The following is a 20,861-nucleotide window of genomic DNA, read 5'->3' as shown; positions in this document are numbered from 1 at the left end:
GTCGTGTAAAACTTTTAATAACGTTTTATAACAAAATCACTTTCAATTCATATATTAATTACACCTATTATGATTCAGTTAATATAGGGTGAACAATAAGTGTGGAATATTGATAATAACTTCTTAAATTTTAATTTTACGAAAAAAAAAAAAAAAAAAAAAGTTTTGTACAAAATTGTTGGAGATAAACCATACAATATTATGCCAGTGTTCGAAAACAGTTATTCAGACATACAGAGTGTAACAGTAAACTAATTTTTTTTAAAATGGCACCTTATATTAAAATTTACATATTCCGAATCGACATTAAATTTTACATATGAATGCATAGAAACTTTACCCATTCTCCTGTTCCTTGTCTCTTAACTATTTATTAAACTTGTTTAGTGGACTTCAAATTTGAGACAAATAATATGTAAAATCATGTTGAATAGGCCGTAAAACTAAACAAAACACTGTGACTAACTAAACTTTATCATAGATGCTCAAAGTGAGAACCATCCACAGCCAAACAATATCCCAATCTATCACGAAAACAGTCCATTGTAAATATGAGATGGAACAGAACAGTCATATAACTGTGAGGAAGACAATGGACTATTTTCGTAATAGACTGGGATATTTTTAGGCTGTGAATCGTTCTCATTTTAATCATCCGTGATAAAATTTGGTTAGTTATAGTATTTTGCTTAGTTTATGGCTTACTCAACATGATTTTACATACTTATTTGCCTCAAGTTTTAAGTCCACGAAACAAGTTTAATAAATTGTTAAAAGGCATGAAATGGATGAATGGGTAAAGTTTCTATGCATTCATACGTAAAATTTAATGGAGATTTGGAATATATAAATTTTAATGTAGAGTGCCATTCAAAAAAAATAGTTTACACCTATATGTCTGAATAATTAACTATTTCCGAACACTGGCATAATATTGTATAGTTTATTTCCAACAGTTTTTGTATAAAACTTTTTTTTTTTTTTTTTGTAAAATTAAAATTTAAGAAGTTAATAACAATATTCCATACTTACTCTTCACTCTGTATAACATTGTACACTTTATCTATTGTAGATAGTTGATAGCCATCCCAACTAGGATTTAATTATCGGCCTCCTAATCAATTCTAAATGAATATTTTATTTAATTCAATTTTTTCTTTAATAGAAACCCTAGTTAGGTAGGCTATCATCGAGAAATTTATTGGAAATGCAACAAACAATTTAGGCTACAAGACAAATTACATTTTATAAAGAATATAAGTGATGATTAATTATGCTAATTGATGATTTCAGTGCAGTGGAGGATATCATGTCCAGGGTGCTGTCAGGAACTTTTAATTTTCGGAAGACTTCTAAGGACTCCCGTGGGATTGTGCCTCTAGCCCCAATCATAATTCCTATAACGTCCCATGTCTTGATGTTATATTTGGTCCCAAAATCGCTGCAACATGGCAAATAAATTGCCCATTTTTCTTTGCAGACTTCTCTAGGTTGTTCCTCGCTGTTCTCAAAACGGACTGTGGAATCGAGAATGAGTCCACAATTTTTTTTCGGTCTATAATAATGATATCTGCTCTTCGAGTTGAACCGTCAGCAGAAAGACACCCAATTTCCTCGTACACCTCATACTTATCAGCCCAGCGAAGTTCATTGGCAATCATGGAGCGAATTTTATTATGACGGTCAATTCTCAGTAATTCTCCCTTCCGGTAAAAACCCAGTACATGGGCTAAGTTTCTTGCGCATCGATCTTCTGCTTGGACTAGAATAACGTTGCAGCTCATTTTGATCGCTTCAGTCCATTGGCTGCAGGAGAGACCCTTCTTGTTGGAAATCCATGCATTCCCTTTCTTCCAGTGGGAATAAAATGTGACACCTTTCCCTTTTCCAGGAAGTTCACTCCATTTCTTAAAGGAGTCCTCACGAAGTGTTCTTCTCAAATATTTTGGACGAAAATCATTAACTTGGTCTGGCTGAAGGGGTAAGCGACTAATACTCAGATCAATTTCGTCTTGAAGGTTTCGGGTAACGGCAATATAAGGATTGTTTTCATCCAGAAGCAGCAGACATACATTTATGTCCTGAAGAAATGCTCCCCACTGAGCTCTGAAAACCCCCATACCTCTTAACTTCCGCGGTCATATATCTTGGCATAAGGGATGTCCATTGGTAATTCTATGATTTCTTTAACAGAACTACGGATAATTTTATCGACATCAGCTAGAAACTTTGCAGTTAAATCTTTCAATGGTGCACAGTGCAAGGGATATATGAGCTGCGGCCAGATATACTGATTAATGATGTTTAACTTTTGATCAGGAATCAGCAAGGCGGAAGACACAAGTTGGTTCAGGTTTGTAGCGAGTTGAGCAATAACTTCAGAAGCGTTAAATTTTATTTCATCATTGAAGTTAATTCATAGATATTTAATCTTTTAGTGAGGGACAATGCAATGGAATTCATTGCCATCAGCTGTAGTAAGAGAATGGGAACTAAGCTGACCCCTGTGAAGCGAAATTACATTACTTTTACTAGTATTTATCTCTAGACCTATCTTTGCTAGAGAGCTCATGACTAGCATTACAAGGTATTTAGCTGCATCTTCATCTTTACATACAAGGGCCAAATCATCCACAAAAGTGAGGATCGATAAGTTTTCCATTTGAGGAATTACATTATAACCATATTCTTCTGTGATCTGACTCTCACTTAATTCATTTAATAGGAAATCTAAGGCCAGATTAAAAAGGATAGGGGCGAGGGGGGCTCCTTGAGCCACTCCTTTTTTCATTGGAATTTGTTGACTTTTTGTGGTTCTATTTATATATATATATATATATGCTGGTTGAATTTTCCTGAAGAAGGGCGGTGATAAGAGCCTTGAGTTTGGAAGGAATACGAAATTTGTTAAGGCTTCTTTCAATATGAGCATGAGAGACATTATCGAATGCTTTAGAAATATCGAGCATAACGATACAGCAGTCTTTCTTGTTCAGTTTAGAGTCCTTCAGACAACCATTCAAAATTGATGAATTGATAAACGCTCCAGGGCTGGACATGAACCTGCGCTGATTGATGTTGAGTTCAAGGTATGATCGGAGTTTTTTTTATCAATTACCCTTTCGATTATTCTTCAAAGTAACGAAAAGATAGTCATAGGCCGCCAGTTATTGCTATTATCAGGACTACCACTCTTGTAAATGAGAATGGTTTTACATCTTAAACAGGGTGGAACATGGCCCCATCGAAGCATACAGGAAGCAATATATGAGATGGTTTTGTAAGCTCTAAGATCTCTTATAACTTTCATCTGTATACAGTCTTGCCAGGAGCAGTGTCAATTTTGATACCCTTGCAAGCGTTAATTACTTCAATATCTTTCACTATTACATTCTCTGATTCAAAATTGTCTTCTTTAGTAGCATATTCATAGTCTTCGAGCGAGTAGTTAATACTGGCTCCAAACAGATTGTTAAAATGGTCGGAGACAATTGGTTCAACTATCTTGCATTCAACTGAAGTAGAAGAAGACATTATGTGCCGAACAACTTTCCTACACTGAAAATGGTAATAGAACTGAGCTAATTCAAAGTTAAATTTATTTTTCCTCCACTCGACATTTTTACAACTAGTTTTCTTGGGATTATTTGATCTTTTATAAGTCATTCCATCAGGATTATTTTTCCATTTTTGTCGATGTTTGTAATATTTAACGGATGGATGTTCAGGCCCTTTACATCTACTAATAGCATCCTTTAAAAAGGTGCAATAACTATGTACATTATCATCAAATACATTATTATTAGGGAGGCCCAAAAGTGCTAGTGATTCAAATTTGTGTTCCCATACCTGACGGTCAGCATCTTCATGTGTGTCTGCTGATGTGCAAGTCTCTTGCATGGCACAAAGCTGTGAGAGAGATTCTCCTTTTTGGTAGGACTGAGTTATTTTATTCCTGTGTTCTTGAGGATGGGAATGCGCTAAATGTCGATTAACACTCTTAAAGAAACGACCACATAATTCACATTTCGTTAACTGCTTAGGCGGATCGTCCTCCTGGTGCAATGACGTCTCTGACATTAGATGTACTGAATGTAAGTTTGGAGTAGAGTCACTTATTTTGTCTGTGTTAGATGTGTGCCGAGGCAATACATCAGCATCATCATTATTATGACTACAAGCTATATGAAGGTGCAGACCTCGGGCAATAAGTTGCTTATGACATAATTTACATTTAAGACAAGTTGATTTCTTTATCGGATTTGTTTCCATTGACTGAAATGTCGGATTATCTTGTAAAATAAAATATGTGGTTTCTAGCAACAACTCCAACAATAAAACAAATGAAATTTAGCTTAAAGGTTCGTAAACCTTGATGAAAATTGTATCACTGAAAGAGAAATCAATATAACTGTCCAATTACAGTAAGCCACATTTTACTAATATTTGTAACAAATCATCAGCCGATGAACTTCACTTTAGCACAACACATACATATAATAATATTCATTATTATACCTAGAAAATATCCATAAATATGCCACACTAACTATCAAGGCAAGACCTCCTTGAATGCTACTACAGTGAGTACATACATAAATAACAGAATTATACATATTACAACAGATGTTTTTCGTAATTTCAGAATACAGCTACTGATGATGGAAAGGGAGATTCCCGAAATAGGTCTAGTTTTTAGCAATTTATTTTAATTCTTCATTCTTGAATACACTCTTTTAACATTTATATAGTCACAGATTAACTGATAAATTATTTGAATGAATAAATAAATAACGAATTCACTGTGTTAACATTATAAATTTTTGGTGTTATATTACCTGATTGACTAGTTTCGATGTTGTTTGCATCATTATCTGAATCCTAGACAGTTCCAGAGCTACATATCTTTTGTTTTCTTGTTGTGGTGGGGTATGTTCATGACAGTGCTGGAACTGACTAGGATTAAGAGGATAATACAAACAACATTGAAACTAGTCAATCATATAACATAACATCAACAATTTATAATGTTAATATGGTAAATTTGTTATTTACTTATTCAAGTACTTAAAATCATCAATGATTTTAATTGTGTGTTTTAATAACCGATTTATTAAACTGAATAAACCAACTTCATATTATATTTTATTTACTTAATTAATTTAAAATACGCACAAGCATAATGAATGTCTTGGGCTTGTAAAAGGTGTTGTGTATGATAATATTATATAACTGTCATAGGATCACATTTATGAAGTTAAAATTGATCTTCCAAGTACTATGTAAATAATGATGGACATATGCACACATACATGCACAAAAAATAACAGCCATTTTAAATTTCTTTCTATAAATTTACAGGTGCTTCACAAAATAAAGAATAGTTAAATTACAAAAAGATACCTACACCAATTCCATCTCGAAGTATTTTGTTGAGAATTTGTGAGAAACCTGGTGATGGAAGAGTACAGGTACATATACCATCATCTGAAACACCACCTTCTGGTATCATTTGTTCCATTATATGGATATCCATCTGGGTCAACATATCCAATTCTTTTTTAACTTGACCAGCAAGTTCATCTGGTGTACCTGTCATAAAAGTACAACGAATACATGATGAAGATTTTACTAAAATATTGTACTTATTGGTATAACTGAAATACAATTTAATTATAAAACACACATGTTAATATTAATGTCACTTTTAACACTTAATGATGAACTCATGGTAACAATGAAGAAAGAACTCCACCTGAAAATTAGATTGAAATAAAATTCTAGTCATACGGTAGGCCTACTTTTATAACTGGTAATTGTTTGAGTAGGCCTACAATGGTTAATCATTTCACTACAGTATACATAAATGGATTTCAAGGGGCTGGCTACCAAATCATCATTCTTATAGGAAAAATTGAGTATAGAGTATTTGGGTTACTAAAATCTTTATTCTTCTTTACATTATCACCTGATCACTAATGAATAGAATCACTGCAAACGATCTTCTAATTACGCAAAAAAGTATGTCCTGAGGGAGTCTCATCAATTATCCTATTCAATAATTTTCACTGTATTGTATGAGCTTTGTTATGTAGTTATGGTACTACCTTCATAAGAGTAGATACAGTACTACAAAAAATAAAACCTGTCAACAAACAAACTATGAATGATAAATTAAAAAACATCATTTGACAACTCTTGAAATTTGAAATCACAAGTCCAGACACATACTAATGGGAAAGTTTTATACACAATAATTCTGATTAGGTCAGAAAGACAGCACTTTAAACATGAGATGAAGTGAAAATATTTTGAATTGGTATAGTACGAGCAAATTCAAATTATTAAATTAATACCATACAGTTAAAAGTTACATTAGATCAAGAAATTAATTTACTATTAACTGGTTACATCTTAAATACAATTTTTGTTGATACTGCTTCCTATTTCAATCTAATTTAAAGGAACGAAATGATAATTTATTACTATCAATATGTAACATTAAAAAATCCTAGAGTACCTACCAGCAATCAGAAAAATTTATGTAGCAGAATTTTTATATAATTTTTTAGTATTTGATACAGCTTCTGTAAATTGGTCTAGATTAGACTGACGTTTAAAGAATATTATTAAATACGAATTGAAAAAAAAAAACACCCAATGTTGTAATAATAATTTTTAAAACATGACACCTCATATCATCTTCAATCAAGAATCACAGTACACTTTCCTCCCAGTTTCAGTTTTGAAACACTCTTCATTCATATACAGTCTGATTAACTGATGTCTTGAAATCTGCATTTCAAATATTGCCACTACTACTCACACATGAAAACAAAAATCCTCCGAAATACTTTTTTCGTAGCTTACAAAATTTGCACAACAGTGAATTCAGAATGAAGCCATGGGAAAGTGTCACCATTCTACCTTCAAAACACTTCACAATGGATCCTTATGTTCACGTCCACAAACGCAGAAACTTAAGTTAAGACTGACATTTGAGTGTACTTTCTGAAATGCGACCATGAATTTCCAGCTTGGATACTGAAAGATCTTTGGACAGAGCATGATACTTTTTCAGTTTCTTTTGGAATCTCTGCTTTTCTTCATTTTCTAAATCAGTAGAATATTTTCTCACAGCTTTGAGTTTTTTACTGTGTTCAACTCAAAGACACTGAAGCTATAACTCATGACATTATTTAACTTAATCTATATGTTTCTCGAGTCTTATCAGCCAATTCAATCAGTTCACGTTTGTGGAAATGTTCAACATTCTTCAAGCATTTCTTGTTAAATGCATTTTTTTCTTCCTGATGTTTTTTCTAAAGATCATCCAATACTTTCCTATGATTTTCAGCCACTGCTTTAAGTTGCCTTTAATGCTGAGTTTCAAAAATCATTACTAGTTTCTGACGATTTCGAGTCACTTTTTCTCATGTATTTATCATTGTTATGGTTTCCATCTCATTTTCATATTGTCTACTTTTTCTTGCGAAGTTTCTTCATGCAGATCCTGTATTTTTATAATGCTTTCATAATGACGGATACTCATGGTTTTCAGTTCTCTTTTATATATTGATTTAACTCATATCAAGTTGTCATTATACTCTTTTTTAAGGTCTTCCAACACAGTTTTGTGGGTTCTGTCGACTTCAGCTAGCTTTCGTTCGTACTCTTTCCTCATACCTTTTCATTTATCACCATTCATCTGTCCTACACCTTGTGAATTAACATGTGCTGCATATCTCTCATCCATTTTTGAAATAAAAATACAAAGTATGAGTATAGGATAATGAGGAAATAATGGCAGAACTGTAATTATGCAATTATGACACTATTTAGCCAAAGAGTAGATGCACAATATTCTGTAATCTGTCTAGTCCAAAATATACAGCATTCATTCTTATCTTACCACGTAGATAAAATTTGTTTCTTTCAGCCAAATCATTCGTTTTCATTTTCAGATTAATTTCATCTTCACAATCTTTATGCTGTTTATTTGCTCTATTAAGGTAATTTTGTAATTTTCTTAGTTCTACATCTTTGGAATTATTTTTTTTTTTTCAAATATAAGTGCATTTTCCAGTTCCAATAATTGATCTGAAACATCAGATAGACTTGTTTCCACTTCTAACATCATTTTATTATTAAGATCTTTGATGTCACTTTTCAACTTCTTCACAATAGCTCCCAACTTTTCTGGTTCCAGATCAGCTTTATCTGTTTTATCGTTAGTTTTCTTCAATTCCTCCATCAAATTTTTAAGTTCGTTTCTTTCTTGTAAACAATTTTGCAAAGACACATTACTATCATCCTTCTCTCTGAGAGCAATCAGATAATTTTTCAGTGTTCCTATTATTTCGATAAGCTGATCCCTTCCTTCTGAGCACTTCTTCAATGCTGTAACAGTGTCACCCTGCTCTGCAAAAGCTTACACATCATTTTGTAAATTTCTACTATATCTTAAATTAGTCCCTTTCTTGTGAGCATTTATCCACAGCCTGTTTAAACTGATCCCTTCCTTCTGCGTACTTTTTGAATGATGACCAGAGTCACTCTGCTCTGTAAGAGTTCTCAAATCATTTTGTCAACTCTTGTACCATTTTCTTTTAAGTTCATCCCTTTCTTGTGAGTACGCATCCTTAGTTTAAGTTGATCTTTATCATGTAAGAAGCTGTTTTCAACGCTACATTAATATCACCTTGCTGTTACGGTTTCCAAATCATTTTGCAATTTTTGTTTTGTCTTTAGTCCGTCCCTTTCTCCCAAACATTTTTGTAATGTTTCACCCATGTCACCCTTAAAAGATTGCAGATCACTGTGCAAGTTGTTTACCATCTTTTGAAGTTGATTAGTTTCTCCTGAAAATTTCAGAAATTCTGCATCATTGTCATCTTGAAGAGTGTTATGATCATTCTGAAGATTTTCTAATGCTTCTTTCAATTTGTCATTTTTTTGTATGCACTTTAGCAAAGTCAATTCAGCAGTATCATTCTTGCCAGTGAAAGCCTTTCTGTAAATTACAATACCTCTTCTTCCATTTTATAATGATTTCTTTCTTGTGTGCATTTTTGCGAAGCAGCACCACTTTCACTCTTGTCAGCAAAAACTATTAGATCTATTTTTAATTTTTCTATTATAGTGCCGAGGTCACGGAAAGCATGGGATGGGGTTATCTTTACTTTTAAGTCTTGTTAAGTTAGTCCCTCTCTTGTGAATAATTTTCAAAATCTCGTCTTTTATTGTCTTCAGTTCTTCTCTCGCTTTGGTCAGACTATAAAGACAACATTTTGTCTTGTGGTTCCTTATCTCTGTATTTATTCAATTCTACTTAAGTTCTACTACCTTGTTTCTTAGACAATATATTTCACTGGTCGGTTTTCTGCTATCAGTAGTATTTTCATATTCTTCCTTCATCATGTTTTTTATTTCCCTTTCTTCTACTAACATTCGTATGTATTCCTTTGTTTCACATCTTGATTCTTCTCTCAATACTTCCACTTGAGCCCCTTCTGCTCGAGCAGATGTTAACTTTTCTATAAGTTGAACCACTTTAATTTTCAGTTCTTCGACCTGTGTCTCTGAGAGACATCTTTCTGCCTTCTCTTTCTCCAAACTCCTCTTTACATTGTTTTCAATAAATTCCAGCTCCCATAGGGCATCATCTACTTTTCCTTCAGCGAAATTCTTTTTCTCCTTTAATTCAAGTTTTTTTTTTTTTTTTCTGAGGATAGTATTTGCATGTGTGAGTACTGGCATTTCTGTGGGCCGTATTCATAGACATTCTTAGCGCTGACTTCCGGTGGATGATCAACGAACTAACGTTTTTCGTATTCATAAACCAGTGTTAGCGATATGATATGATATGAATCATGTACAAGTAACCAGTCGATAGCCGGAGCTAGTTTAGCACGCTCGTAGCACAGGCTAGCAAAATGTCTATGAATAGCACCCTGTATCTTTAAAGTTGTTCTTACCTGGTAATTTTCCCAATTCTTCTTTAAGTTCATTATTTTCTGCAGCACATTCCGATAACTTCTCCTTTAACAGCTCTATTTCTTTCTTAAGTGTATCCTTGTCACTTTGGAGTTCCATAAGTTCAGATTCATATTTCTGGAACTTGTCTAATTTAGCTATTGTAGATTGTCTGTCAATGCTCATTTCCTTTATAACTTCTTCTTTTTCAGCAACATATGAATGCAGAAGTTCAATCTCATTCTTCTTCTCCTGTAGTTTCATTAAGGTATCCTCTACTTCCATTCGTGCTTGAGCTTCTGAAGTTCTCAGTGAATCTAATTTCTCATGACATTGCTTATTGTCTTTTTCTACAGCCTTAATAGTTTTTTTCAGATTTTCAATTTCTGCTTCGAAAGCAGATTTATCTGCTAACAATCCTTCATATTCCAACAATTTTTCATCTTTTTTATCTAGTTCAGTTCGCAATTCTGACAAACCTCTTTTCATTCTTTCCTGTAAAATTTTATGACTAGTCAGTACAGAGATCTATACCGGGCATTTCAAGTGAAATGGTAAATATTTTAGGGGGTGATAGTATGGACTATTCCAAGTAACAAGTTCATATAAACATGTGTCCTATTTTCAATGGATGTGGAGATACAACTGTCTGAATGTTATGCCTAGAAAGCCTTACAAGAAGTATGACGGAGAGACAAATCTTATTGACTGCAGTTACAAATTACTTACTTACTGTAAATGTGTGGTGTGATCGACAATCAGTTGACTGGGCCTGCTGTGCTACCAAATCTTCTTACAGGGCTCACATATATAGACTTACTGCAAACCTAGCTTCCACTATTATTGGAGGAGGTTTCTTTGACTACAGCATGACAGAGCCCTTACACATTATAGTCGCCAAGTGATACATAATCTAAATCTAACATACCCCAAATGATGGAATGGCAGTAGTGGTTACATTCACTAACCATCAAGGTCCCCAGACCTTAGTACTTTAGATTATTGTCTCTGGGTATGGATAAAAAGCGAAGTCTATAAAGAAAAAGTAAACACAGTGAAACAACTGTTACATTACACAGATCTGCGACATTTTTTGCGGCACAGAATATTTTATGTCATATAGGTCAAATTGAATGACCTGATTTTGAAAATAATACTATTATTTGTGTATCATGCATAGATTGTGCACAATTCTGTATTTAACAAAAATCGAGAGTTTGCCATTCTAATATTAGAATTGCTGATTGTTCGACTAGTAGAATGGTATATTAAATTGTGTAAACATGTCAAATCATTTGACATGTTTTACTACTATCTATTCCTGTTTTTGGGTTGTCATATTTTTAATTGAGGATAAGTTCTTCCCGCGAACCTGTCTCATATCTATTACTAGTCCTAGGGTTCCCATAATATCTTAAGCAATAAAGATACTGCTGAAGCAATAAAAATTTTTTTCTGTAAAATAACAGCAGAAACCTATCTCTCCCATCCTCAGTACAGCTTAAATCTTGTGTTAGTGGCTCTGTTTTAAATGTGTATTGTGTTGTGAATTTTGTATATGGGGAAAAATGACAAGTTCGAGTGGTATATCTAGAAGAGGCTGTGTGAACAATTCGAACAATTTTTGTTACATGTGTGGGTGTTATGTGATACAGCAGCAGAAAAGAAACATTACCTCATTTATCAAGAGTTTGTATCTGGTATATTTTAAAATGAAATTATGAGATCAGGACAAAAATTTTGCTCTACATAGTGTGTGTGTGTGTGTGTGTGTGTGTGTGTGTGTGTGTGTGTATGTGTGTGTGTGTGTATTGTATTGTATTGTATTGTATTTATTAACATTCCATGGTATTCATACATGCTTACAGCTAGAATATGGAACAAGTCAAAAAACTTAATACTATTATAAAATCTTAATTTATAGTCACAGTCTAGATGAAATATATACAGACGAGATTTACAATATAGTCTACTAGTACAACACATAGTTTTAGTATCAATTTCATGAAGTGTTATTGAATGTCATGAATTCACCTACAGAATAGAAGGCGTGAGAAATTAGGTACTTCTTTAATTTGGCCCTAAATAATTTTATGTTTTGAGTTTCATTTTTTATATCGATAGGGAGGCTATTAAAAATTTTTACTGCCATATAACGCACTCCTTTTTGATAGCACGATAGACTTGCCGATGGAGTATGAAAGTCATTTTTTTGACGTGTATTTATGCTATGAACTGTTGAATTAGTTACAAAGTTTTCATGATTACATACGAGGAAGACTATTAATGAAAAGATATACTGACAAGCCATGGGCATTATTTGTAGTTTTTTGAAAATAGTCCTACACGATTCCCTAGATTTGGCACCTACTATTATTCTAATTACTCTTTTTTGTAATAGAAATATATTGTTGCTATCTGTGGAATTGTGTGTGTGTGTGTGTGTGTCTATATATAAAATCTGTGTAGAAAATCTAAGACAGTGGCAAAACAACGTTCATTCATCTATGTTCTTTGGTGTTCCTACAGTTGGTGTAAGCAACAATATCTTTATAATGAGTGTTATTTTTGTGCATGTGCTGTGAACTGAAGGTCTGCGGTATTTTATTGGAACAAGGAGGGTACACATGTTTTTTGTGTGAATAGAGCCAGAGAAAGAGGTTGGGAAGTTATAGATTGGCCGAAAAGAAAACACTTGGGTGTCAGGGACAAGAAATGTTATAAATCACTAATTGACTCAAAGAAAGTTTTGCTACTCCCTGGATGTTGATTTCAGAAATATCATGACTGATTTGGAACTTCAGGCTTGGGACTCATTGAAGGATGTGATCAAGAAGTTTCTGGGTAATGTTAAAGATGACTAATATGAGCATATTGTGAAAACCATGCTCGAAAAGTTAGACACTCGGATGTAATATGAGTTTGAAATTACATTTTCTGCATTCTCATCTTGAACATTTCTCGGAAAACATAGGTGTACCAAGTAAAAAACAGGGTGAGAGATTCCATCAAGACATTAAACAGATGGAAACGAAGTAACAAGGTCGATGGGACGTCTCCAAGATGACTGCTACCAGTACTCTTTGTGTTAAATAAGAGATAAACCTCGTCAGGACCACAAATGTTTGTCAACTGAGCATTCGTTTTCAATGAAGTGGAGAAGACAATTATTTTTCTGACGTATGTTCGAAATTTCGTGATAAATTTCAAACTGTTTTATCTGTACAATTGAGATTTTATCATGATTTGCAATATTTCACACGTATTAAAGTGTACATAAAAATTATGAATTGATAAAAACATTAAATCTTTATTTTTCCAAATAACGCGCACGCACGCACGCACGCACGCACGCACGCACGCACGCACACACACACACACACAGATATATAAAAGAAACTGTACACGATACAAAAAAATGATAACCAGATTTCAATGCAACATAAAAAAATTAGGTTTAGAGACCTGTTCATTGCTCAACCCAATGCTGCAAAACAAAAATTTTATTTTGCAGACCCGTGTTATAAAAAGGAACATCGAGACGAACTCAGAAGTGCACTTAAGTCGAAGGTGGAAAAAGAACAATTACTTCAAACTGTTACAAATTATTGATTTCAATTATTATTACTAAGCAGGCAGTCAGTTTTTCCTTCATATTTTCAATCAATCAATCAATCAATCAATCAATCAATCAATTCAAACAGATGTATTTTCATACACACTGAAACTGATCACACATCTATAGAAACATTTTTTACTCAGAATAATCCACATTACCACCATCTAAAATATTTACGATTTCTCCTAAAACATCCTGTATATATTACATATAAAGAATCCTCATGGTAATTAAGATAGTAGTGAAATTAACATAGCAGCCAATACATCTGTAAATAGAAACATAAATTAATAAAACTAAAAGAAAAAATCTGTAGTGTTAGGGTAAAGGGGGATAAGTCATTTTTTTGTGCAGATAGAATTTTGTTCCCCAGATGAACACACAAGTTTCTTTCTTTTATTTTTTTAGTAGGTTATTTTACGACGCTGTATCAACATCTCAGGTTATTTAGCATCTGAATGAAATGAAGGTGAAAATGCCGGTGAAATGAGTCCGAGGTCCAGCACCGATAGTTACCCAGCATTCTTTTATCTTGTACGGAGGAGGAACCCGAAGGCTTACACTGCAGCCTGCCTAAGGCTTACTGTGCTTACCACTCATATTCTTGTGAATGATTGATAGCCGAATGGCCGTGCTCTTGTACAAGTACAGCACACCGCACCGTGAACTTAACCTGGACTATTGTATGGAAGATGAAGATGATGATGATATGTGAATTAATGATGGCGAAATGAGTCCAAGGTCCAATGGCGAAAATTACCCAGCAATTCCGCTTCAATTGGTTGAGGGAAAACCTTGGAAAAAAACCCCAACCAGGTAAAATTATACAATTGGGTATGCAAAAATCAAAAGAATACTAGCATTTGATGTGTTTTATTTGTGTAGAAAATTATTTGCAATAAGGGTCCCGAAGTTTAATTTTCATTTATCTCAAAACTCATTTTTATGACTTATGACTAATAAATTCTACATGAAAATGTAAACACATAATACTCTAAATTAAACGATCAAAATGATACAGTACTTACATTCATTTAAAAATAGAAATAACTATAATAATTCGGTACATGTTTAGTCAAGAAATAATGAAACACTTAAGATGTGGACTTATGCTATTATTATATGTAATTTACTCTGGTGAATACTACAAAAAAAAAGGTATTTACTTTCATCTTAGAGAAGGCTTTTCTCTCTCCTAGTTCGTGGATTTCTTACTTACAAATCGCTTTTAAGGAACCTGCAGGATCATTGCCGCCCTCACATAAGCCTGCCATCGATCCCTATCCTGTGCAAGATTAATCCAGTCTCTATCATATCTCACCTCCCACAAATCCATTTTAATATTATCCTTCCATTTACGTTTCGGCCTTCCCAAAGGTCATTTTCCCTCCAGTCTCCTAACTAACACTCTATATGCATTTCTGGGTTCGCCCATACGTGCTACATGCCCTACCCATCTCAAACATATGGATTTAATGTTCCTAATTATGTTAGGTGAAGAATGCAATGCATGCAGTTCTGCATTGTGTAACTTTCGCCATTCTCCTGTAACTTCATCCTCTCTCAAAGTGAGAGTCCAAGTTTCACAACCATACAGAACAACAGGTAATATAACTGTTTTATAAATTCTAACTTTCAGATTTTTTGACAGCAGACTAGATGACAAAAGTTTCTCAACCGAATAATAACAGGCATTTCCCATATTTATTCTGCGTTTAATTTCCTCCTGAGTGTCATTTATATTCGTTACTGTTGCTCCAAGATATTTGAATTTTTCCACCTTTTCAAAAGATAAATCTCCAATTTTGATGTTTCCATTTCGTACAATATTCTGGTCACGAGACATGTTCATATACTTTGTCTTTTCGGGATTTACTTCCAAACTTATCACTTTACTTGCTTCTAGTAAAATTTCTGTGTTTTCCCTAATCGTTTGTGGATTTTCTCCTAACATATTCACGTCATCTGCATAGACAAGAAGCTGATGTAACCCATTCAATTCTAAACCCTGTCTGTTATCCTGAACTTTCCTAATGGCATATTCTAGAGCAATCATATTTGTAAAAATATAAATACGTCTCCTAACTGTCCATTGTGCAACTCAAATCAAGAAATGGATTCAGAACATCTCAAAATCTCTGCGTCAGTGGCTAACCATGACAATATCTTTGAAAAATATTGGAGTGCAAGAGGTCAAATGACTTTATTGTCAAATGCCTGGCATTAGAAAACAACAACAACAAAAATATAAATACCGGTAATCTGATTTAATATGCTATTCCTAAAAATATAAACAATCTGCAGTTTCACTAAAAGTTTAGAGTATTCAGAAATGGTACCAAATTCATAATGTGCGTTTACTAACTACATAGTTATAAATAAATACTGTAAATTTATAGGATAAAAAAGTAAGTGCTTTTAAACCACATTCAATCTACATATTTATTTAATCCAAAATAATACATCCAGTAACAATACTAAGATGTGTCAAAATTTGTTAATGTATTCATAACAACTGTCCTGCATTGTAGCACTGTGGTCTATGGTGTTACTGCCTGACTAGTGTTATGGAAAGTGTGCTGATTCGGGTTTTCATGGGTGGAAGACTTTTTCCATGAAATTTCGGCCAGTGTATGGGACCAGTGCCCTTCTAGCATTGTGATGAATTTGGGAAGCTACAGTAGCGAAATCTGATTCTGTGAACCAGCTATAACGGTTGGGGGGATATTCATGTTAACTACACAATAGTATCCTTGTAATGGTTGGATGATCGTTTACCTCTACTGAGACATGTGAACTTGAGGCTAGTAATCGGATGATCGGTCTTGCTCCTCTATGGGGTGTCACACCAAGAATTCGTAACAATCTACTGTAATTTCTCAGTTTTCTACTCGTTTACAACTTCTAAAATTAATGTAACATGTTGGACAATTTCAATGAGTCAAGATGTCTGCTTGTATAATTGTTTTACAAAAGCATACAAAGTAGAGAGAACTAAAATGGTTCATTTAACTATATTCTGATAAAAAATGGTGGATGGAGAATGACAGGGAAATTCGAAATAATCTGAAGAACTTGTGTTGAAGGAACTTCTTCCACCACAAATCTTGTAGGGTACAGCAAACTCTCGATTATCAGTTCGCGGATTATCCAGTTTGTGGATTATATGTGTACCAATTAAGACTTTTTTTTTCCTACAAAATTTTGAATATATGTGAACTGAGCTTGGAATTTGAGGTGTCATTGGTATAAAAACAGTCTGTCTGTAACAAGCTACCTCTTCCTACTTTATTTCCTTATGCAAATCTGGTTACAATATTGTTTACAAGGCTTATAATAATTTCAGTACATATATTCAACTGACGACCAGACGAAACAGGGGAAATGATTATTTTAGGGCAGCGGTTCCCAAAGTGTGGGTCAGGGGGTCGTGTGAAGAGCAGAGGGGGGTTACGACATAGTTCACAAAATAAAACAAAAAAACGCCTTATTAATAGCATATTTATTTTGTACTTAGAAACATAAACAATCTTGAACATAAAAATAAAAGAATGTTTCAGTACCTGTGTAAAAAATAATTAATGTGATAACTATGCCTGTTTTTGAGATGATAATTTCTCAAAAAAAAATCTCTCTCTCTCTCCCCCTCCCCCCCCCTCTCTCTCTCTCTCGTAGCATTTTCAATGTTAAGGACTTTTCGCTTTATTATAATGGCAATTATGGCGAGAATCTTAATTTGCAGATGCTATAAAAAATTCAAAAACTTATTTTAATCTCGAGGTATTCTAACATTATTTTGATCCAAAACTGGTCAAAGCTCAGCAAAAAAAAAAAAAAGTATAGTTTGAATATTCCATCAGTAGGTACATGTTTTAATGAATTTTAACACTGAATTTCAGCTAGTTAAATGCAGTTGTCTAAAAACAAATTTAGTATCCATCTGTGACTGTTGTACCGAAACACTTCTGTCTGAAGGCAAAACAAAATTCATACTTAATAAGAGTGAGGAAGAGCGGGAGAATCGTTTTTTTAAACAACTATGCAAACATTTTGGGTCAATCCATATAAAATTTTAAGTTTTGTAACGTCAAGTTCTGGATTTTTCCAATATTCTAGTAAACGAATGTCATAATAATAAATAGTTAAATGGCCTAATATGAACCTCATATCATCCATGGTTGAAAGGTAATGAAGGGTGAAATATTCGGGGAGTTGATATGTAGACTATTGTTAAAAATATTATTAAAATTACATGCTTCATTGTATCAACGTAAAAATTGTCCCAATACAATGGTGACTATATATATTTACACTTACTTTTGAGTTATTATCGATTTTTACTTCGAGTGTGTATTAAAATTTACAGTAAAATAAAGAAATGTTAATATTTTCAAATTGAATGTTTTTTTTATTCTATGTTATATTTTTTTATGGTGAGACAAACAATTTTCTTATCGATTTAAAAAAAATTATGATGTCACTTCTAAAACTTTGGGAAATATTAAATAAACTAGAATTGGAAATCTTGCTGTTAAGGTTCATAGTCGCATGCAATGTATTACATCACGCGCTCATATCAGAGATATACGCGTGCTTAGGCTCGGTGCACACAGGAAGAGACCGACTCGAGGATTAAGTTAGATAGGTAGGCAGGCACATAGGAAGAGATGCTTGTCTCAGGCTCTCAGAGACTGTCTGAGGGAAAACAATGAAGGTGCCTGGAATTATATCTCATCTCGAGGAAACTGGAGACAGTCCAGTGTCTGCATGAGCGTACTTCTGCTTTCATTATTTCGTATTATAATTATCAGCGTTGTCGAGTATTGGGAGGAGATTCAGATTAATTTGAATTCAGTGTCTTTGTCTTGCACCAGTACTACAGTGGAATTAGATACAAACTTGTTATTCTGCTTCAGACAAAATCTGCAATATACAATTATTTGAGTTTAAATTAAAAGAACATGCTAAAAGAGATGCTATTGACTGGCTTTGGGAAGAAATATCTCAGGAAATGAATGCTTTAGGTATACAGTAACATTATTATTGCTACTATTATAGTATTATTATATTTTTTAAATTAACAATTAAAAGACTATCTAAACACAAATACCATAAACAATTAATGGCATAGAATGACAAAATATAAATGTATTGTGTTTAATAGTATACGTAATTATACTCATTCCAAAAGAGCTGTTCTATTTTGCCATTATTGTTGTTGAAGTGAATACTGCATGTTCGCAATATTATGGCGAACTAATCGCTACATAAGTTCTGCAATAAAAACCAATAAATATAAATTCTTCAAGAACCACCGAGATCATGACATCAATTTCAAGTTTATATTTGTTACGAACAGTGTATGTCGTATTAGAACCTCGCTGCAGATTCGAAACTACTTCTTCTTCGAGATCTTCCTGTGTGCGGCCAGCCTTAGCGATCGATATGACTGCCAGATGTTATGACATCTGCTCTAATAGCTTTCACGTGGGGATTTGTTTTCTTGGACTGTGTTAATCTCAGCGCAACTTTTCCCCTTCAGTTTAGAGGGTGATTTTGTTCTGTTCTGTCATTGTAAGTTGTAAGTGTTCAATATGCCTAAATTAAAGACGAAAAGTTGGAGTCATCTGTGGTGTTGTAGAAGTAGTTACAAATGAAGACCTCCCTCAAAGAATGTTGTATATCATATACAAAAGCCGTTGATATACAACATTCTTTGAGGGAGGTCTTCAAATCTAAATCCTCAAAGATTTGCCGACCTCAAGACTGTTCCCGGAACAAGAAGTGTTCACTGTGTGGTTCCAGTTAATGGAAAGTTAGCAATAAAACCCTATTCTGCTTCACCAGAAGTGCCGAAATAAGTTGAAATCAGACGTGTGATGCGCACCGGTCGCCAACATGGAGACGTTTCTCGCAGTGACCAGCAGCAGTGATGGCGCATGGCGCAGCGGCATAGATCACCCTTTACGCGGTGAGTTGTTTTAATTTATAACTTCCTTACGTTTGAAGACCCCATTATGAAAATTTGACAGCCTAATGAAAATGCCCTGTAAATTATCATATATTTTTTTTATGTGAATTGAAGTATTCGATTTAATGTAATGGCGTTTTCTATAACGTATTTTTAAATTTCTTTAAACACAAAATTCAGAGCTGCACTGAATTATAGTATCTTAATAATCTCTTTTTTAAGCTATCTAAAGATATCTTTAAAAATGTTTTTGTAATTATTCTTATGGTCAGAAAACACATTGAAAATATGCCTATGCGCTCAAATCAAATTATTTTAACTGTCCATAACATTTAAACGGTAGGTGCCACAAACATAATTTTGTACCTGATTAATATATATAACATAAAAAGTTCAATGTGCAATTTTTAACAAATTTGGAGATATCAATGTTTTGCGTCATACTGTTTTGCATGGAATTACCCTTTTAGTGGTTTGAGCAAGAGAAACTAGGATCATGCTTTGATTGACATGCCAATAAGAGTTCGAACTTACCAGGGTCGAAAAAAAAGAAAACAGTGCTGAATGTTCTCAGAGAATTAACAAACAACGAGAGTGTATTGCTAGAATTAGACAGAATAGTCAAGAGTTAATACACATGTTAATATGTAGGTTAGCATTTCATTATGATCTAAATATTGATTATTCTCATTTTAATGATATTCAAATAGCTAAAACAGATAAAATGAAACGCAAAAATGGGGAAAAGGGCCAAATAGATAATGTCGTGCTGCTGAAAACTTTGCTATTTCTGAGATTCAAGATCCCCCACAACCATTTAAAAACTTGCTTATTGTAGTACATCCATTAACAACACGTTTTAAATAATATAAGAGAGAGCAAAACTTTATTCCAAATGGTGCCATTTGATGACAAAGCCTTCTTCCATCTGAGAGAACAATCCTTTGTTTTACAGATGTATTCTGTTTCAGACACAGTTAGGTCTAACGCAATACCTAGCTTAAAAGTAGAATTAACTGAACAACTCCAGAGTGTATTGCATGGAAATAACAGTTACATTCATACTTCTAAACAAGTTGAAAATAATTCAGGAGCAAACGATTTATAACTTATAATAAACTGATTAGGCATATTTATTAATAATAACAAAGCTGTATTTGGAAACTGAACAGATTTAATTCAATGATATTTATTTATAACGAGACGTGCAGCAAAGCGCATGTGTATGGCTAGTACAACTATAAAACTTAAGGCAGAGATTTTTTTCTATCTTCATTCTTTCCTCTGCTTAAAGCA

The 20,861-nt window shown here is 33.5% G+C and overlaps 1 protein-coding gene across 13 annotated transcripts in view; it reads right to left on the bottom strand.

The window, feature by feature from the left end:
- LOC138698194 (A-kinase anchor protein 9-like) overlaps positions 1-20,861 on the bottom strand; it is a 630,353-nt gene that overhangs the window by 117,763 nt on the left and 491,729 nt on the right. For 12 of the 13 annotated variants that reach the window (XM_069823957.1, XM_069823962.1, XM_069823964.1 and 9 more), the window contains 2 exons: positions 9,978-10,470; positions 5,408-5,592 (listed from right to left, as the gene is read on the bottom strand). The exons of the other annotated variant lie outside the window; for it this stretch is intronic. In XM_069823957.1, the coding sequence (XP_069680058.1) occupies positions 5,408-5,592; positions 9,978-10,470 (678 nt within the window). The remainder of the gene's footprint in view (positions 1-5,407; positions 5,593-9,977; positions 10,471-20,861) is intronic. 13 annotated transcript variants of the gene reach the window in all.

This window comes from Periplaneta americana, chromosome 4 (assembly GCF_040183065.1).
Source record: "Periplaneta americana isolate PAMFEO1 chromosome 4, P.americana_PAMFEO1_priV1, whole genome shotgun sequence".
Lineage (NCBI taxonomy): Eukaryota > Metazoa > Arthropoda > Insecta > Blattodea > Blattidae > Periplaneta > Periplaneta americana.
The sequence above is the reverse complement of the archived record's forward strand: the minus strand, read 5'-3'. Positions and strand labels throughout refer to the sequence as shown.